Source organism: Kogia breviceps, chromosome 18 (genome assembly GCF_026419965.1).
Source record: "Kogia breviceps isolate mKogBre1 chromosome 18, mKogBre1 haplotype 1, whole genome shotgun sequence".
In the NCBI taxonomy this organism is placed as follows: domain Eukaryota; kingdom Metazoa; phylum Chordata; class Mammalia; order Artiodactyla; family Physeteridae; genus Kogia; species Kogia breviceps.
The window spans coordinates 45,749,396-45,771,000 of NC_081327.1; the positions used below are offsets into that span (position 1 = coordinate 45,749,396).

The following is a 21,605-nucleotide window of genomic DNA, read 5'->3' on the forward strand; positions in this document are numbered from 1 at the left end:
GAGCGACCTATGAGTCCAGTAACCAGAGGTGCCCCAGAACCTGTTTTGTTACACCAATGAGGTACAGAATGGATATAGTTGGGCCATAGTTTCAGATGGTGCTGGGCCCCTTGGATGTAGGAAACTGCTCAGTCATACGAAAAACTATTCTAAAAACCAGTCACTGAAACTATTCCAAGTGGGAAGGCGAAATGTTTTCTGACAACGAGCAATCAAAGATACCAGCCCAGTTATCCCTTCTATCTATCCGGACCATTTCTAAAGATGACGAACGTTTCAAGAATCAAACTCCTTTTCAAACTTCCAGGTCTGCTGCAGACAACTGAGATCATCTCTCAGTTCAGAAAGAACAGAAGTATCAAGACACATTCAACTATGGCGATGTTTTACAGACACTGGGAGGGAGACTGCAGAGATGGTGAATGGTGCTCCCACTCTCATCAAATAGGGAACAGTCATTCTATCCTGGAAACCGCATCAGACATGTCAGTGGGGGCCCGTGTACAGACATATCCCCGGTCCTCGATCCCAGACGCCACCACCCGGGGAGGAGCCCCTGGAGGTGGACTATCACACCAGCTCAGTTCAGTCTAAAAGTGGTGGTAGGAGGGGGTGCTGCCCGGACTCCAAGAGTTTTAAGTTTTATGAGGCTGAAGAACCCCAGGACGGTTGCTGAGAATCAGGAAGACCCTAAGAGCAGGACTTGGGGGACCAAGCAGCTTAGAAGCTCCCCTTCATGACGTGGGGTACCCTAGGCAGGGGGGATATGCAGCTTCTAGAACCCACTGCCTCCAGGAAGGGTAGTAAAAAGGAAGAAGAAAGAAAAAGAAGAAAACCACAGTATTCAAATACACGTCAGTCAGGTTAGACAAGGAGTCATTTGGATCAAGCGACCCACAAACTGACCCACTTTGCAGTGAACACATCCCAGGAAAGACAGATGGGGGGAGGTCCCTCAGCACGTGTGGACAGTGGCAAAGAGGGGCAGGGCAAGGAACGGAGTATGGTCTATGTGGACAGTTTTAGGCACGTGATTTATAATACTTTGTGGACGTCTAACACGTTAATAAAATATATATTATATAAATATATCTTCTACTGTACACGCCGCCCTCTTGTGCAGCCACTGGATTCCATGCCCCAAACTCAAGTCCAGGTGCACCAGGTTGAACTGTGATGCCTGCACTCCTCCCTTTTTAGACTCCAAGCCTGTCATCTCTACACTGGAGGGGCGAGGGATGGTCAGGAATATTGCTTCCATAAAAGCTCGGATTCAGGAAAGACTGATGAATCATCGAAGTACAACATTTAGCCAATGCCTACTGTAGTGGGTGTACGCAGCAAATGGACAGAAAGAAAAAACGGAGAAACGCCTCCATCTTTTAATGTAGTAACTTTCCACACCCTCTCCATGTAGAGGCCTAAAGGAGCTTGTCTGGGAAGGTGGCCTTGAACCTGCAGAAAGGTCAGGTTGGACTGCCAGTCACACCCCGAGGCCACGCTAAATCTTTATAAGCCATTGTCTCTGATCTGTATTGCTGCCTGAAAAATAAAGCAAAGTGAATCAACCCCCTGCTCCTCCTTCCTGCCCTGAGCTCCATCCCCCTGTAGTCATGGCCCCCCGGTGAAGCGGAGGACTTCCGGGGGAACGGCCACCCCAGCGGGATCAAGCCGAACGTGGCTTGAGTCCTGCGCTGCCCTGGAGGAGGAAGGTCACTGGGACGCTCTGCCTCGGGCCTCAGGGTCCAGCCTCTCCACGCAGATCAGTGGACTGACCAGCGGCACACACTTCTGATCCCCTCTCCAACCCATCTGCCCTCGGCCCAGGGAAGCTCGTGCTCTACTTCACTGAGGTGAGGACATCACACACATGCCCACGGCTGTGGGGTCTTGACCAGCAGTGGCCCTACTAGGGTAGGAACTGGAAGGCATCACTGTTTCAGCAGAAGAAAACAAGACCCAAAGAGGGCTGGTTAGTCGTTTCCCACTACTCGGTGAAGTCCATGGCCCTGACATGGGCCAAAGGTGCTTTTCAGAAGTAAGCAAGACATCCCAGTTATAGCATATTGGGTGGTGTGTTTCCCCTCTAAAGTCCTGCCTTCATTTTACACTGTCACACAGAAGAAATAACCCCATTGCTCAAATCAAGCCTGGAGGAGATGTGTTACTATATACATTTTTTTCTTTAAAAATTTCTTTCTTTTTTTTTTTTTTTTTTTTTTGGTGTTTTTTTTTAAAAAAAAAAAAATCGTTTGAGTTGCAGGTCAGGTGAGTTGGTTCTGGAAGTACTGGTAGTTCCATCGGTATGAGAGATTTGTCTATGGGCAGGTAAACCGGAGTTTGCCAACAAAGGCAATACCCAAAGCGGCCAGCTGCTGCACAAATGGTCGAGGAGGAGGATACCGTGGACATGGGTGAAGTCTGAGACGGGACAACGCGGTGGGTACCTGCTGCTGCTCTAACGTGGGGGTTGGTGTCACCTGGCAGAAGGACGAGGTGAGTGGGCACGCTATACAGGAGGGCTGTACAGACTGGGCACTGACAGGCAGCTCCTCTGGTGCTCCAGGTGGCTCTACCTGTCCTTGAGCTCTCGTGTCACTCGTTTGGTGATGCGTCCACACATCAGGCCAATCAGGAACAATATGCAGATGCTCCCACTGATCACAGAGAGAATGTAGTTCTTTGAAGGGGATGCCATCACTTGCATGGCGAGGTCAGAGAAGCCATCTGCCGGGGCCACCTGGAAAACACGCAGCGGCGTCACCCTCAGAGAGGAGTGCGCTGGGACGACGCTTGCTCTAACTTGCCCCCCCGGACTCCTACTGTAACTTAGGTCATTTCTTTTGGGGACAGAGGAGGGCAACGGGCAAGACAATCAAACCCCGGGCTACAACTGTTTTTCCTGATCACAGAACTCATCACAGTGATCACGGCCGCCCATGTAGTAAGAGCTCGCACACGGAGGGCCTGATGGTGTGCTGGCAAAGGGCTCTGCATGTTTCCATCGTCGAGTCCTCACATTAATCCTGGGACGTAGACTTTACTACTCCCACCTTACAGATGAAGACCCCGGAGGCCCAAGGGTTGGGAAGTGGTCAAGTGACTTGCACAAGGTCACAGGTTCTTACATATTTTGATTTATTTTCTTCATGTTGCTGTCTTTTTAAAAACAAAGAGAAAAGTTGAGATTCTGTCGGGTGCTAATTCTCTGTCGTGACTTGTTTCTACTCACTATCACATCAGCATCCCCTGCAGCAAAAACAACTTGCAAACATGACTTACGCTGATCGAATATACTTAATCACTCCCCCAATCGTGGACACTCAGAGTCTAACCAGTTTGCATCCTCAGTTTTCCTCAGTGCTTTCTCCAGTGGACCTCTATGGTAGGCTACTATGGCAGAATCAGGACCGAAAGGTTCCCCAGGTGCACACGGACCTGTTCTGTTGAGTCTCAACTTAGCCTGGGTGCTAAAAAGGGTCCAGCCCAGAGAGGCCTGGGCCGCTTCTACGCTCATCCACGCACTCTGAACAGAGCAAGGAGGCTCCAGATTAATGTGATTCAAGCACCAACATCTGCCAACACAAAACTAGCAGCGGAGTCGCTGTGAAGCAATGCTTGGCAGCTCAAAGGTGGAAACGAATGACGAAAGAAGGGACTAATTAATGTCTCTGCTGTGCTGTCTGGAGATGATGGCTCCACGCTCACAGAGCCCAGGCGTCTTACGGTGCACTGAGAGATTTTTTTCAAATAAACCTACTGCCAGTCTCACAACAAGGACAAGGAGGCCAGTGAAGGATCTCAGAGACCTGGGAAACTGATAGAGGAGACGCCACATAAGGAGATTCTCGTGGTCCTTACCTTTGCTGCATAACTCCACATTTCAATGCGGTCATTGAGGCGTTTTTTGCACTCAGGTTGTAACCTCACCCTCTTATCCTCCAGGGCCTCCATAAGGCAGGACATTTCTGTGCAAGGGAAAGGGATAAGAAGCGTCTGAAGCTGTACAGAACAGAAATTTCGGTAAGGATGGGGAGAAGGGTAACTAACCGCCAGAGAATTCAGATCTGGAGGCTATACAAAGCTAAATCCCTTCAAGGACACTTAACCCAACATCTAACATGGAGGAGAATATTTACGGTTGGCTGTCCAGAGTCTCTCTTAAAACCTCTCTCATTTTCTTCATTGGACACACATGGCTCAGAAACAACCATACACCTGCCCAGGTTCCACCTCACACAGAACCTGTCTGCTGAGGCCACTGTGGCCACTGGGGAAGCTGATGAAGCTGTCCAAGGTTGGACAAGGCAGGGAAGAGGGCCATGACGATCGCTTAACTTTTGCCTCCCTGATAAATAACTCAGCTTCCTCTTGTCATCAAAGCTTTACCTCGGGTCATGGCTCTATGGGGGTTCACACCTGCAGCAGGATTACTCCTAAGCTCACTTTGCCACAAAGGCATCGACCAGCCCCCAGTGGATGCCGTCTATGGTTGAGCTGCAGCTACAGAACAGAGCAGCTGGAAGTGACGTCTCAGAGGGAGTCTCTGCTCCTCCCAAGGTAGTTCAGACAGGGTCAGAGTGAACACCGTGACTTACGGCGCCCTCGGCCGGGGGTGATGGCTGCGCAGTGGTGCTTAATGTCCAGGGCACAGGCTGTATGAAGAACGGGGTCCACAAAGATGTCTGCTTTGCTTTCCTTCAGCATGTTTAACACTTCCTAAGGAGGGAAGATCATAGAGAGGGCTTTTATAGAGGAAATACATCAGACCTGTTGTCTATAAATACTCTACAGACAAACAAAAAGGTCAAGGAGGGACAATTAAGCCAACAGAGGCGACGCTGAGACAGGTGGCAACGTGGTGATGATGCAAAGCATACAGACGGTTAGCATCCAATTTAATTCAATAAATACAATCTGGGGACCTAGTGTGTGCAGAGCTGTTTGCCAATACGCAAGCGAGGCAAGTTTAAGATCAGAATTGGGTTTTGGGCACTCTGGAATGCTATATTATTAAATACTAAGTGTTAGTGTTTATATGGATTTAATGCAGTTATTTTGTTACTTTAGAAGTCTGAAAATGTGAAAATCAGAGTAATAAGCTATATATATTAAAATTCCCAAACAGAAAGGTGCATTTGCAAAATGTTTAACTTTACTTCCATTATCCTCAAAAGGAAAGAAAGAAATGACAGAGCATAACTTCTACTGCAAGAATAATTCTTATTTGAGCTTAAAGCTGTTCTGAACAACAGGAATATAAACATGATAGAACCGAAATCAACTCTGCAGACTCTCCATTTATACATGATGAAATTATAGCAGGTAAAGACAGTCAAAAATTCCTTTCTTAAGTAAAAATTACTTTGCGCTTCAGACTGTAAAACAATAAAACAAACAAACAAAAACAAAAAAAACCTGAAATGTTCAAAAAGTCCTCTTTGAAGTTAAATGGGATAATTTGATGAAAAAGTATTCAAAGGAAAATATTTGGATTTAGCCTTTAGCCAACTCCTACCACTCCTCAGACCATGTGGAATTAGAAACATTTTTATTTATTTATTTATTTTTTTTTTTTCTGCGGTACGCTGGCCTCCCACTGTTGTGGCCTCTCCCTGTTGTGGACTCTCCCGTTGTGGAACACAGGCTCCGGGCGCACAGGCCCAGCGGCCATGGCTCACGGGCCCAGCCGCTCCGCGGCATGTGGGATCCTCCCAGACCGGGGCACGAACCCGTGTCCCCTGCATTGGCAGGAGGGCTCTCAACCACTGCGCCACCAGGGAAGCCCCTAGAAACATTTTTAGCAGATGAAAATATCTGCACACGATATTCACAGTGACTCAGTAATATCACTGAAACACTTTTCCAAAAAGAGATAAAGTTTTTTAAAAAAAGATCAAATATATTACTTCACTTTCAATTTTGTAAGATAATGCATGCTTAGTTTTTTTAAAAAAATTAATTAATTTATTTTTGGCTGCTTTGGGTCTTCATTGCTGCACATGGGCTTTCTCTAGTTGTGGTGAGTGGGGGCTATTCTTTGTTGTGGTGCGCGGGCTTCTCATTGTGGTGGCTTCTTTCGTTGCAGAGCATGGGCTCTAGGGGCCCGGGGTTCAGTAGCTGTGGTACACAGGCTCAGTAGTTGTGGTGCACAGGCTTAGTTGCTCCACAGCATGTGGGATCTTCCCAGACCAGGGCTTGAACCTGTGTCCCCTGCACTGGCAGGAGGATTCTTAATCACTGTGCCACCAGGGAAGTCCAGCTACCATGTTTTGATAAATTTGCTTTTATGTGATGTTTCTGAAATGAACTTAATTTGTAGTTTCATTGACTTTTTACAAATGCAATATGCTTACTGATATACGGGAGTGGACATTTTACTTTGGCATAGCACTTAAACAATGACCTTCAACAATGGTCTAGTCATGGGGGTGAGACATATTCACAAGTAATTAGTACACATGAAAGACTATTTAAGTTACAGACAATTAACCGTCAAAAGGCGAATTAGTTTGGTAAGAGGGAACAAGATAGAATTCTGGGAAGGATGGTTTGGAGTTTATCACTAAGATGTGCAGACTATAGCTTTAAGAGGAAGAAGAGGAAAAGGAGAGAAAAGCAAGTGAGAGAAAATGGTGACCGACGGTAGTTACCTTTTTACACATTTCTGTTTTGATTTTGAGGAGGTTAACTTTCAGGCACTCCTCTACTTGACCTGTCTGCTCCTGGGCTGCTGCTTCTTCGGCACATAGACTGGCAATCTGTTCAGGACACACACAAAAAACAAGGGCACCCCTACTTTCACGAGACACCTCGGTCTCTGAAGCATGTCTATTGGAGATCCTCCCACACATGTGCCCCAGGCTCTTCTCAAACGGATTCCTGGTCGATTTCACTCCCTTCCCTCCCATATGCGATGCCAGGCTCTGTTCTCCTTCACAAGGACCCGCACAGAATTGAAAAACAGTCAGTACATGTATCTTCATGCTGTCAACCCCAAGACCTGAGTCAGACTGTCCCAGGGCTGGTCACAAAGAAGGCTACTCTCTGATTCCTCAGAGGAAGGTCATACAGCCAAGTAAAATCCTAAAAGCAAATGCTTGACATTGACAGAGGTTCAGAGTCAATCCAGCTACTCAACTTGGAAACACACACACACACACACACACACACACACACACACACACAAAGGGGTCCTGACACATAGTCTGCAGCACAGTTAGAAATTTAACCTTCTTTGGACAGCTTTATGAGTAAGCTTTTTTGAAATATCTTTAGCTATGTTCCCATAAAATGGACATATGTTGAACAAGGTTCACTACATGACCTTTTCTAGCTAGAAAGTCAAATAATATCCAAGGACTGGCACTTCGTTACAGGTATTACAGGAGCACTTTTATCCTTCTGGCAAGTGTTGGGAGTGTTCTGCGTTGAACATCAGAATAAGGAGAGGGAAGAACAAACTAGACGCAGACAGATATAATAAAAAAAATGTTGTTCAGCAGAGAAATATGGAATCAAAACTGAATAGTGATAGGACTAAGGACAAACCAAATTCAGTGTTACACAGAACCAGGAACTCAGACAGTGGAGAGCCTAGAAGAGTCCTGGATTCAGGGCTGAAGGGAGACAGAGTAAAGAACTTTTCTCCAGTAAAAACTTCTCTGACCAGCTCTGTTCACAACCAGTTTTGTCCCCCAATCCTACCTCATCTGAGCAGTGTAGCTGGAGCTGAGGATCGAGTCGGTAATCTAGAGCAGACTCCTGGATAATAATCCGGATCTGGTCTTCACAGTCTGAAGAGAGGCGCTACACGTGACAAGGGAGAATATGTCAGCCTACTAGAACATGTCAGCTTTTTATCTGGGCCCTGGCTTGGGGAAGTTGTGCAAAAAGGTCTTGGGGAAAGGAGCAGCAAGCTAAGGACCTCCAAAGAAAAAACTGCCAGGACTAGTGGAGGTTCCATAAGTAAACCTCTGTGGAAAGCCCCGGGCAGTTTACCTGGTCAGCATATCTCAACTTGAGGCAAGAGATGACTTGACCTTCTAACTCCGAATCGTCCTTGGCCTTAGTCAGGATACCATGACAGAATTTAGGAATGTCAGCTTTACAGGCTTTCCTTAGCACAGGGTTTAAGCGGTAATCTAGAGCAGAAAGTAATAAGCACATGATAAAACTCTCCACCTGGATTCACAAATGTTTTGAGATCCACTTACCCAAAGGGGGCATATTACGTCAATGACCACTAACCACTGATTTGTTTATTCGATACATGTTTACTGAGCTCTCACTACACTGTTTTATTTTATTTTCTTTTTGGCCATGTCCTGCAGCTTGTGGGATTGAACCTGGGCCATGGCAGTGAAAACCCGCAATCCTAACTACTAGGCCACCAGGGAACTCCCTCAACACAGTTTTAAATCAGCAGTATACTGTGGTGGAAGAGCAGACGTGAAGAACCCCAGGAAACCTACTCCGCAGCAGCTCTGCAGGATCTACTGAGGCCAGTGTTCTAAGCAATCCTCACAAAAATCTAGCAGACATCAGCAACCTTCCCCATGATACATATTTTTGAAAATTCTGAGAACAGAATATGTCCAACTCAACTTGACCACTAAGTTACAAGGTCTTGCAACTCAGAGATTAAATTTCTCTGTCCTAAAACAGATTACCCATATATTCTCCTGCCACATGTGTGGAGTTTTACTAAATTTCTAGACTTTTCAATGAACTTTAGCCCTAATTCGTTTTGTACACCCTTCAAAGGCAAGTTTCCTATGTTTTCAGCCTCCTCTTTCCCATGACTTTCATTCTGTTCTTCTAGATGCTCTTCAAGGAAGAAGTTAAGTCACTTTGCTCATTACATCCAGACTCTTTCCTTAACATTCAGGAGCAGTAAAGCACCTTTAGTTTAATTAGGCAGGTATATGCCACTCAAGTCCTTTCAAGCCATACCCAGCAGGACCAGGAAAGCCGCGCCAAAATGTTACCAGTGTTCTGGGTGATCTGGCGCTTGGTTATCATCTGTTTGCATTTGGGATCCATCAATTCACTGTTCTTATTTTGCTTCAAGCATTGCAACATAGTTTTGGAATCCGCTTCTGGACAGAATCTCTGCAAAGAAACAAAGTTTTATAAAAGTAGTGACCCAAATGTGGCGATTAACCCCACATTTATCACTCTTACATCTTTTGGGGAGCTTATGACAGAACCTAAAGGTATCCCTTGGGACGAGAAATGGTAAGCCTGAATAATCAACCAGCTTCAAGTTCCCCTTTATCTATTCTCTACTATATTTCTCACATTTCTTTCTACTACCTGTTTCCTATTTTGGATAGGATGGATTCCCTACTTACATGGCTATGCTACATTACATGGCCTCTCATAAGCTTACATACTGTTTATGCATGAACGTAACACTGTACCAGGTGACCACGTGTCCCTCAAGCCACATCTACCCAATCCCAATGGGAAACTTAGAAATTACCCAGCAACCAGTGTGGACAGAGATGTGGGGGAAGGACCTATCTGGTTCACCCCTTTAACCAGAGGGGCTATAATCCTACTAAATCCTGCGGGGCCAGCCCCTGTACACTTGTTAGTGTCCTTGAAGTCAGAGATTCATTTTGGACTAGTGATAAACTCCATCTCTATCTGCTAATCCACAGTCTATTAATTATAGTCCACTGTTATCTTAATATGGGGACATGGATTGCTGACTGATTTTTATAGAAGTCATCAAAATCTTACAAACCTCCCTCAAATCAGAGCCTGACATTTCCACTTCTACAGAGGACTCAGTTCTTCCAGACCCAGATAAAGAGACTTCTAACTTTCACAATTCTCTTTGGAGTTTACTGATAGGGTGAGGAGTGTCAATTTATTTTAAAGGGAAGCTGAAATAAGGGGTTAGCACTTTAAGTTTAATCTCTTTGTACGTGTGGACAGATCCAGGAACTGACGTCCAGGTTCTCCAGTCAGCCCTGCTGCAGGGGGCATTTACTGGAGAAGTAAATGAAGCAAAACAACCTGTAGAACAAAAAAAGCCTTTGATGGTGATAGATGGATGATCAGGACAGTTGATGGTGGCTTCCTCAGTATACCTACCACCAACCATGCTCAAAACCAATCACATATTTAATGGACATCTATTTACTTGTTCCTCAGGTCAAAGTGAGGTTAGCTATCCTAGCTTAGTGGTTCTGAAACTTGAGCTTCATTGGAACCCCCGGGGGCTTGTGAAAACAGAAGGCGCCACTCCCAGAGCTTGACTCAGAGATCGGGGTGGGGCCTGAGACTTTGTAAGTTCCCGGGTGGTGCAGACGCTGCAGGTCTAGGGACCAGACTTCGAGAACCACAGCCGTAGCTGTATAAAACAGGTTGACACTGAGAGATTATATGAATTTTCTCTGAAACTTAAAGAAGTTTGTGTTTTTGTTACTTCGACTTACCCTGTGCTTAACCCTTGGTTTTGGGTCTCTTACCTTTATCATCTGCTTGCAGACTCTCATGAGTGTATAGTCTAGTTCTGGGTCCATCATCTCTGTCTCCTGCAGCTTAAAGACTTTCTGATGGCAACGGGTGCTCAGCTGCTTCTTGTTTTCTTTCAGACATTCAATAATCTAGGGCATAACAGTTACGGGCAAGTTAAGAGGTGGATCAGGTATCGATAGTCCATGTTTTCTGACTGAAGCATTAAGTTCTTAGTACATTCCTCATTTTTCTAAACAGGTACCTTTCATTTCTAATTCCTAGGTAATAGGAATCAGGATTTCCTCACAAAGGAGAATTATATTTATAGATTTACAACCCCAGGGCTAATAGCAAACCAAATGTATAAAAATTACGGATAAAGAGCAGGTTGTATTGGAGTCTAAGGGGAAGGAAACCCTCTCAAGATTCCTGGTTTCTTCTTCCTTCCAGGGCTATTCCTTGTCAAGATTCCTTTTGGAGCATACATCAGGCTCTCTGCCTTTCCCTGGAGCAATAACCCTGACTTGACAGTAAGCACAAGCCAGGAAGTTCAGTTCAACTCAACATTGACCACATGAGAACAGAGCATTAGATGCCAGCTATGAATGAGACTCAATCCTTACCTTTGAAGACTATATAGTCTCACAGGGCAAAGATATAAACAAACAACTACAATAAAAAAGATGAGTGAGTTAACATAAAAGAATAAAGTGCCATGGGATGGATTTTAAGATAGTGAATTAGGTGTATCCTAAAACCTCCCCTTCCCTACAACAAACTTTTAGCTACTATAAAAAACAAGATAAAGAAAGAAGGCAGATGGGAAGCTGCAGCAGCTAGGGCTGTAGCATGTAGTCATGAGACTTCTATGAAATCCTCAAGGCACAACCAAGAATCACCAAATACAGCTGACCCTTCAATGACAAGGGTTTGAACTACGCAGGTCCACTTATATGAGAATTTTTTTCAAGAGTAAACACTACAGTAGTACTACACGATCTGTGACTGGCTGAATCTGTGGATGTGGACTTCAGATAGGGAGGGCCCAACATATATGGAGGGCTGACACTATACACAGGTTTTTAACTATGTGGACATGCAGCACTCCTAACCCCATGCTGTTCAAGGATCAACTGCAGTTAAGGAACACTAATACCGTAAGAAAGATGATAAACAAAATAAATCAAGGCCTCAAAACTGAGGGGAAAAGGCAATAGAGCAATCAAATGTATATTTAATATCTTCAGAACAACAGAGAAGAAAATAGTAAATAAGAATCAAGAACAGGTAGTTATGAGAAGAACCAATTAGAGATGTTACAAATGAAAAATAAGTGAAGGGGACAAGACGGTGGAGTAGAAGGACCTGAGCTCACCTCCACTCGCAAAAACACCAAAATCACAACTACCTGCTGAACAACCATCAAAAAAGACTGGAACCTACCAAAAAAGATTCTACTTCCAAAGACAAGCCACAGTGAGATGGTAGGAGGGGCACATTAATGATACAATCAAATCCTATACCCACTGGGTGGGCAACCCACAAACTGGAAAATAAGTATATCGCAGAGGTTCTCCCATAGGAGTAAGAGTTCTGAGCCCCACCTCAGGCTCCCCAGCCTGGGGTTCTGGCATCGGGAGGAGGAGCACGCAGAGCATTTGGCTTTGAAGGCCAGCAGGGCTTGATTGAAGGAATGCCACGGGACTCGGGGAAACAGAAACTCCACTCCTGGAGGGCTCACACAAGGTCTTGTGTACACTAGGGCCCAGGGGAAAAAACAGTGACTTCATAGGAGCCTGGGCCAGACCTACTTGCTGGACTTGGAGAGTCTCCTAGAGAGGCAGGGGGTAGCTGTGGCTCACTGCAGGGACAAGGACATTGGTGGAAGAGGTACTGAGGAGTACTCATTGGCATGAGCTGTCCCAGAGGCCACCGTTTTGACACCAAGACATGGCCCCCACCCAACAGTCCTTAGGCTCTAGTGCTGGGACGCCTCAGGACAAACGACCAATGGGGCAGGAACACAGCCCCACCCATCAAAAGACAGGCTGCTTAAAGTCTTCCTGAGCCCACAGCCGCCTCTAAACACACCCCACTGACACGGCCCTGCTCACCAGGAAACCTGCACAAGCCTTTTAGCCCAGCCTCACCCACCAAGAGGCAGACGCCAGAAGCAAGAGGAACTACAATCCTGAAGCCAGTGGGACCATAAACACAGAAAGTTTGACAAAATGAGATGGCAGAGGAATATGTTCCAGATGAAGGAAAAAAGATAAGACCCCAGAAGAACATCTAAGTAATGTGGAGCTAGGCAATCTACCTGAAAAGAACATTCAGAGTAACAACAGTAAAGATGATCTAAGATCTCGGAAAAACAATGGAGTTACAGACTGAGAAGATACAAGAAATGTTTAACAAAGAGCTAGAAGATATAAAGAAGAAACAAACAGGGACGAACAATATAAAAACTGGAATGAAAACACACCAGAAGGAATCAATAGCAGAATAAATGAGGCAGAAGAACGGATAAGTGAGCTGGAAGACAGAATGGTGGAAATCACTGCTGCAGAACAGAATTTTAAAAATAAAAAAGAATGAAAAGAAATGAGGAGAGTTTAAGAGACCTCTGGGACAACATTAAATGTACCAACATTTGCATTATAGGGGTCCCAGAAGGAGAAGAGAGAGAGAAAGGGCCTGAGAAAATATTTGAAGAGATGATAGCTGAAAACTTCCCTAACATGAGAAAGGAAACAGTCACCCAAGTCCAGGAAATGCAGAGAATTCCAGGCAGGATAAACCCAAGGAGGAACACACCGAGACACATATTAATCAAACTGACAAAAATTAAAGACAAGCAGGAAATATTAAAAGCAAGAAGGGAAAAGCAACAAATAACATACAAGGGAATTCCCATAAGGTTATCAGCTAATTTTTTAGCAGAAATTCTGCAGGCCAGAAGAGATTGGCATGATATATTTAAAGTGAAGAAAAGGAAAAACATACAACCAAGAACACTCTACCCAACAAGGCTCTCATTCAGATTTGATGGAGTAATCAAAAGCTTTCCAGATAAGCAAAAGCTAAGAGAATTCACCACCAAACCAATTTTACAACAAATGCTAAAGAAACTTCTCTAGGCAGAAAAGAAAAGGCCACAACTAGAAACAAGGAAAATACGAATGGGAACGCTCACCAGTAAAGGCAAACATACAGTAAAGGTAGGAAATCATCCACAAATATGGTATCAAAATCGGCAGTTGTGAGAAGAGGAGAGTACAAATGCAGGATATTGGAAATGCATTGGAAATTAAGAGACCAGCAACTTAAAACAATCTTGTGTATATATATAGACTGCTATATCAAAACCTCATGGTAACCACAAACCAAAAATCTACAATAGATATACACACAAAGAAGAAAAAGGAATCCAAACACAACACCAAAGACAGTCATCAAATCACGAGAAGAGAACAAAAGAGGAAGGGAAGCAAAAAGACCTACAAAAACGAATCCAAAACAATTAACAAAATGGCAATAAGAACGTACATATAGTAATTACCTTAAATGTAAATGGATTAAATTATCCAACCAAACGACATAGACGGGCTAAATGGATACAAAAACAAGACCCATATATATGCCATCTATAAGAGACCCGCTTCAGATCTAGGGACACATACAGACTGAAAGTGAGGGTATGGAAAAAGGTACTCCATGCAAATGGAAATCAAAAGAAAGCTGGAGTAGCAATACTCATATAAGACAAAATAGACTTTAAAGACTATTACAAGAGACAAAGAAGGACACTATGTGATGACCAAGGGGTCACTCCAAGAAGATATAACAATTGTAAATATATGTGCACCCAACAAAGGAGTACCTCAATCTATAAGGCATATGCTAACAGCCTTAAAAGAACAAATCAACAGTAACACAATGATAGTGGGGGACTTTAACACTGCACTTATGTCAATGGACAGACAAAATCAATAAGGAAACATAGGCCTTAAATGACACATTAGACCAGATGGACTTAACTTATATTTATAGAGCATTCCATCCGAAAGGAGCAGAATGCACATTCTTTTCAAGTGCACATGGAACATTCTTCAGGATAGACCACATGCTGGGCCATAAAGCAAGCCTCAGTAAATTTAAGAAAACTGAAATCATATCAAGCATCTTTTCCGACCACAGCACTGTGAGATTAGAAATCAACTACAAGATAAAATAGCATCAGAAAATACAAAGTACATAGGAATAAATCTGACAAAAGATGTAGAAAAACTGTACACCAGAAACTAAAAATTATTGCAGATATAAACCAGTAAGAAAACCTAAATAAATGATAATATGAGGGGAAAAACACCTTATCTATAGAGAAAGAGATTTTAGTAGATTGAATTTCGGTTCCCCAAAAGATATGTATAAGTCCTAAACCCATAGTTGTGAATGTGAATATTTGGGAGAAAAATTCTTTGCAAAAGTAATTAAGTGAGGGATCTCAAAATGAGATCATCCTGAGTTATCTGGATGGGCCCTAAATCTAATGTAAATGTCTTTATAAGTTTATAAGAATAAGAAAATATACATAATACACAAAGGAGAGACACAGAGGAGAAGGTCATGAGAAGATGGAGGCAGAGACTGGAATCACGCAGCCCCAAGTCAAGGACTAAAACCACCAGAAGATGGAAAAAGTAAGGAAGCATTCTGCCCTAGAGCCTTAGGAAAGAAAGCAGTCTTGCCAACACCTTGATTTCAGACTTCAGGCCTCCAGAACTGTGAAATAATAAATTTGTTTTAAGGCACCCAGTTTGTGGTAATTTGGCAGCTCTATGAAACTAATATACAGATGCAAGAATTACAGTGGACCTCTCATCAGAAACTATGCAGAAAACAGTGTGAAATGAAATATTTAAAGTATTGAAGGAAAAAAATATCCAGCAACCTAGAATTCTATATCTAGCAACCTAGAATTCTATATCCAGCAAAACTGTTCTTCAAAAATGAAAAGAAGATAGACTTTCTCACACAAACAAAAACAGGGAATTCATTGCCCATACATGTACCTTGTAAAAAAAAAAATGTTAAAAAAGAAGTTCTTTGGGCAGAAGGGAAAATATATAGGTCAAAACCTTGGATCTACATAAAGAAAGGAAGAGCATTAGAGAAGGAAAAAAGTGAAAAAAATGATTTATTTTTCTTATTCTTAATTGGTCTGAAAACTGCCTAATAACAATGTACTGGGTGATCATAGCATATGCATAAAAAATGAATAATAGCAATGTCACAAGGGATGGGTGGAAGGAATTGCGAATGCTCTCTAATAAAATACACACACTATATGAGAAAAAAAAAAAGAAATGAAAAATAAAACCCAACTGGTAGTCTCTCTAAAGAACAGGATGCAAAGTGCTAAAGGATAAATTATGAAGCTGGGAAACAGAACTGAAAAATTACCTCAGTGTAGTACAGAGAGATGAAGAAATGAAAAGCATAAAAGAAAAATTGAGAGACATGGAGGACAGATTCAGATGCTCCAAATGTCTAACAGGAGTTCCAGAAGGAAGGAAAAGGAAGGCAATATTTGAAAGGTTTGTGAATTTCCTAGAACTGAAGTAAGACATGAATTCTGAGAATGAATGAGCCAACCAGGATAATGAAAACAAAAACCATATCTAATTATATCACAGTGAAATTACAGATCATTAAAGATAAAGAGAAAACTCAGAGGGAGATTAACTACACAGAAATGAGAATCAGATTGACATCAGACTTTGCATCACAAAGAGCAGATACTAGAAGACAACGAAGCCATTATCTCAAAGGCTAAAGTACCTGGCAATGCCCTGAACTAGAAGAGGTAGATGAGTCAATGGAAGAACATTAAAAACAAAAACAAAAAAACACCTGATTGCATTTCATTCCTGATGATTCTGGGTAGGGCCCTGTTCTGTGAATTAGGGACAAAAAAAACCTCCCATGATGGTTCTTATGTGACCTCTAGTTAAGAACTTCTGTGCAATGGGATCATATGAGGGAATAATTAATTTTGGAGGTGCAGAGTGTTGGGAAAGCTATAGAGAGGAGGAGGCATTTGAAGGATAATTAGGAGTTTACTAGGCAGACAAGGTGGGGGAGGACAAGGTAACCTGAAAGAGGGAAGAGAATGAATAGGTGACAAAGAGGAATGAAGGTGAGCAAAAGTAAGTCTGTTTGGGAAAAGCAGCCTGGCATAGCTTAAGAAGGGATGATCAGGCTGGACAGGATGTGATGGGGCCTATCTCACCATCACAGAATTAATTATTAAAACGGTACCTTCACGTTACCTTTACAATTAAAAAATAAAAACAAAAAGTTACCTGAGCATTGCCATACTGCAAGGTGGAACAGTGGTTCTTGATGTCACTCTTGCAGGCTTCATACAGATCTGGTTCCAGACGGATGTCCTCTGTCTGTATGAGGGGGAACCAGCATGGAACAGTGAGCTTACTCTAAGCTGGAGAGATCAAATGTTCTACATATTTATTTGTTGACTGGATCTTGTCTGGTGGCCGTAACTTCTGCACAGCTAAGTGGCAGCAGTGTGGTCACCGCAGTAAATGGAGAAGTACGATTGAGTTTCAGTTCTGCCACTACCTAGCTACAAGGCCTTGGCCTTTGTTTGCAAAATGAAATGCTACCATCTACTCTGACCCCTTCACAGGACTGCTGTGCGATGAAATAAGATAGTATGAAGTGGAAACCACTTTGAAAGCTAAAACCATTATACAGATGTAGGACTCTACTTTTATTATTATTTTACTGAAAGAGCCAGGTTCAAACCTGAGGACCCAACGTTTCTATTATAGAAGTATGTTTAGGCCAGTTCCACTTAAACATAATTACCACAGAATCACTAACTCTGTATGTGAAAAGCTGGTACTGCAACTTTGGGGATATTAATAATACCTGGTGTCCATTACTAGTTTTTGCTTAGACTGAGGTGAAGTTGAGTATGATTCACAATACAAAACATATGAAAATATATTTTTAGCTGTCTTAATGTGGCTCGGGCTTATCCTCAAAAGTGAAGTGAGAAGAATTGTCCTCTCATAGGACCGCACTCTGGGTGGCTCCCCAACATCCACCCCACCTTGATTATCCGTAAGCTCATCAGTGAGTGCATCCCCTGATGGGGGATGGGGCACAGATCTCAAACGGACACCATCACACTGAGGAGAAGGACCTTTATTTCGTGCTGGGGGCAGTTTTCTCTTGTTTCTATTTTCCTGCTGGAGGTGAATATTGCAACCAGTGGCCCAGTTGTTGCAGGCAGCCATTGTGTGGCCATGAGGGAAAACAGCCTTAACAATGAAGCTGGTGTCCAAGGCGGCAGACTGGAGAGGGAGAGACCCTCGACCCTTGAAGACATTACTGATGCAATGACTACATCACATGCTTACAGCTTCTCTTACAGCTGGACTTCCAGTTATGTGTGGTAAAAAGTACTTTATCATTGAAAAAAAGGAAAACAAGAAGCTGTCCTATGGTAAAAATCTTAGCACGCAACTCCAAGTCTTAACCATCACACTTGTGGCTAAAATCTTTCAGTTTGCCCTCACCCTTCACCTAACTCTCTAAGCCCTGCCCTGTGGTTTCTGGACCAGAGGTTGTGCTCTGCAGCGTTACCATCTCCAGCTCCTCCACCCGCAGCTGCTTGCGGCACTTCAGGGACACCCTGTGTTCCTTGGCTTCCTGGAGAGTGTCGTTGCGCACGGTGGTGCTTAGGCAGATCACCACGTCCACCCTGCCAAGGAAAGAAAAGGCCTGAGACTGGCTGGAGCCACACAAAGGCAGATGGCTGAGAACTGGGCTGGGGCAGGGGCCACACAATTCCCCCAGAACCCAGGAACCCCTTTACCATGTTTTTGAATGCCTTTCCTGTAAGTCTCACTGTGTTTTCAGAGAGTTAAAAGCAGCAATTTGTCTGTATATGTTATAAAAGTTGGGCCACAGCTCAAATGCTGACAACATTCCTGGCTGGTGGGGAGGCCAGAGAGGGGACATGTGTGCAAGGACAGTTCAACACTTGTTTTGATGAAAACATGTGACCAGAGAGGAATGCTACTCTACTCTTAACTCTGGACAGTGTCTTTGATATATTGAGAAAATCATTCCTGAAAAGTACAGAAATCTAAGCAAACACGGGAACTTGGTTTATGTGAGGGGAAATGTGTTCTAGAAATGCACCTTTGCGAAGAGCAGCATGGAAGAATTTGAGCAGCCATGCTATAAAAGCTCATCACTCTCCTCATTAACACCTAATTCTTAAATGAATACAGCTTTTGTTTCTTTACTACACCTCTAACTCAGTGAAAGCCTCTGCTGCTTCCCTGTAGAGATGACACAATGGAATGATGTTCGGAGGAAATCAGTTAACATCTTATTCACACTGCAACGTGCTCCTCTAAGTACACAATCTGTATGTGCTTCATCAGTTAGATAGCCTGAACCTGGAAAAATTAAAAATGCTCCTTTAGGACATAGGCTCTCCGTCTCAGAACTACCACCACCAGGTGTGGCTCCAGGCTGCTATAAAGAGGATATGTCTAGACAATCCAAGTGTTTGGCCATACTACCAAAGGAGGGTGCAGGAGGCCTGCAGGGCTAATCCGGTCAGATAGCAGCAGGCCACCCGACCTCTTGGATACTCATTCAGTAGCTAAGAGGGACTTTAGGGAAGCAGAACGAATCAATTAAAAGCTACATACTTCTTCTTTATGTTGGGACAAAGTTTCAACACATCCTCCTTGCAGGCCATTTTAAACTTGTAAGAGAACCGAAAATCCTTCATCTGCACCTGAAACAGATGATGAAAAAGAAAATCAGAAGCTCTGTGACAAGGTCTAATCAGCAGCGCTGGGTGTAAGTGTATTCATATACCGTTTGCATTGGCTAGCTTTTCAGGCCTGCACAACTCTGGCTCTCTCAGACTTCATGACCTGCTAAGCTCCCCACGGCATCTTTTGCTCCGGGCACACCAGCTTCCGGTCACACACAGGCTGTGACTCTTCCCCCAGACCTTCCCATGGTTTGCTCCCTCACTTTTCTTGACGCTTCTATTCAAATACCTCCTTCTCAAGTCCCTTTTCTCCACCACCCTGCAGGCCTTGCACTGCTTTGTTTTTCCTCACAGGCTCACCTGAAACTATATTTATTTGTAAATGTATTTTTGCATCTCTCTTTCACAAGAATGTAAACAAGTCAACAAGGGCACAGGGTCTGTCTGCCCTCCCCTGCCTCCCAGTGCCCACAGTCCAGAGGCCCTGGGGATGGCAGTCAGGGAGGCTAGGTGCCCCAACAAGAGGTCAATTTTACATAGATGACTGGATTTCACCCTTCTAGGAAGGAAGTGCTTGCTTTATCAGAAATACTTCCTTTAGACATGTGGTAACTATGAAGACTATGGTTTAACCTTCTTATTCAAATGCCAGCCCTGGGTAGTATGATTTAAACGAAAAAAAAAAAGCTTAGATTCGAGTGTACTGATACACATTTGGGCTGCTGCGCTGAACAGGTATTTGGGAAAAATGATTTTTCACAGAAGAGGCGCTCTGATGTTCTGAAAGAGGACGGGATTCAGTAACCATCCAAGCAGTCAAGACAAGAAGGATGTGCCAGGTGTTACTGACCAGCTGGAAGTGGGTGACTCCAATGGCGCACTTCTCATTCATATCCTTCTGGTGTTTGTTCTGTATGAGACACTCCATCAAGTCTCCAGAGTCTATCTGGTTATCTGCTACGTCCTGGGGAAGGTAGTGCACATTTACACTTCATTTGTAACTATTAATGAACAAAGCCTGCACCCCAGCCCATACAAAAAATGCAAACAAGATTGATTCTAGAGCCTTTACAAATAAGACACATCACAAATTATGTCAAAATAAGTCTGAGACATTACAAAGGATCAACACTCAGGGGAATAAAATTTACGCAGCAAGTTGCCCTCCCTGCGTGAAGCTCCAACAAGAACATGTACTATGCAGGTCTTTTAACTCTTTTCCTTACACGATGCCAGCAGCTGGCTTTAGGGATAACATCTAACATTGTCTGCTGATTGTCAGATGCTTATGGTTCCTGGGTGTGCTTCACTCTCACAATTTAGATAGTTCAGTAAGTGACTAAAAGTAATAAAGTAACGGAATTCCCTCAACATCAGGTACAAGGAGAGGGCTGGAAGGGGAAGCCACATTATTGTTAACAAATCCCAGCTGTATGTATCAGAAGCAATTCAGCACTACAAACGGCGCTTCCCCTTCCCTGCTTTCCTTACAAAGGGCATCTCAGCAAGTGCTGTTAACCAACGATCTGGTCACCTACAAGGGGTAAGCAAATAAGTTTTCCCAGGATGGTGGCCCCTCTTGATGTTCACATTTTCAACTTTAACTGGTGAGAGTTGGTTATCACTTAGGAACAATGTGAGCTGAAGACAGAGATGAGTTCAATACATGTGGGGGCCAGAGCCCCAGTGAAATTCGTTCTGTTTCTAACCCTTGTTCCTCTAGACATCACTTACGTGGCAAAAGTTCTGAATTATGGGCTCGCAGGCTCTCATCAGCAAGGCTTCTATTTGAATATCCTGCAGAAGATTAAAATATCAGTAATTCTTTTTTTTTAACATCTTTATTCGAGTATAATTGCTTTACAATGGTGTGTTAGTTTCTGCTTTATAACAAAGTTTATCAGTTATACATATACATATGTTCCCATATCTCTTCCCTCTTGCATCTCCCCCCCTCCCACCTCCCTATCCCACCCCTCTAGGTAGTCACAAAGCACTGAGCTGATCTCCCTGTGCTATGCGGCTGCTTCCCACTAGCTATCTATTTTACGTAGTGTATATATGTCCATGCCACTCTCTCACTTTGTCACAGCTTACCCTTCCCCCTCCCCATATCCTCAAGTCCATTCTCTAGTAGGTCTGTGTCTTTATTCCCATCTTGCCCCTAGGTTCTTCATGACCTTTTTTTTTTCTTCCCTTAGATTCCATATATATGTGTTAGAATATGGTATTTGTTTTTCTCTCTTTCTGACTTACTTCACTCTGTATGACAGACTCTAGGTCCACCCCCCTCACTACAAAT

General features: G+C 43.6%; 1 protein-coding gene across 2 annotated transcripts in view; it reads right to left on the reverse strand.

Annotated features, from left to right (window-relative positions):
- Positions 1 to 1,368: 1,368 nt before the first annotated feature.
- GLG1 (golgi glycoprotein 1) overlaps positions 1,369 to 21,605 on the reverse strand; it is a 146,774-nt gene continuing 126,537 nt past the window's right edge. The window contains exons 14-27 of one of the 2 annotated variants that reach the window (XM_059043722.2): positions 21,038 to 21,100; positions 20,154 to 20,267; positions 19,233 to 19,321; positions 18,151 to 18,268; positions 16,842 to 16,934; positions 10,485 to 10,622; positions 8,991 to 9,114; positions 8,002 to 8,144; positions 7,708 to 7,809; positions 6,654 to 6,761; positions 4,599 to 4,719; positions 3,862 to 3,968; positions 2,577 to 2,740; positions 1,393 to 1,542 (exon numbers count right to left, since the gene is read on the reverse strand). In XM_059043722.2, coding sequence (XP_058899705.1) covers positions 1,467 to 1,542; positions 2,577 to 2,740; positions 3,862 to 3,968; positions 4,599 to 4,719; positions 6,654 to 6,761; positions 7,708 to 7,809; positions 8,002 to 8,144; positions 8,991 to 9,114; positions 10,485 to 10,622; positions 16,842 to 16,934; positions 18,151 to 18,268; positions 19,233 to 19,321; positions 20,154 to 20,267; positions 21,038 to 21,100 — 1,560 coding nt within the window. In that variant the 3' untranslated portion in view covers positions 1,393 to 1,466. Of the gene's footprint in view, positions 2,741 to 3,861; positions 3,969 to 4,598; positions 4,720 to 6,653; positions 6,762 to 7,707; positions 7,810 to 8,001; positions 8,145 to 8,990; positions 9,115 to 10,484; positions 10,623 to 16,841; positions 16,935 to 18,150; positions 18,269 to 19,232; positions 19,322 to 20,153; positions 20,268 to 21,037; positions 21,101 to 21,605 lie in introns of both variants that reach the window. The other variant, XM_059043721.2, reaches the window with a different exon arrangement.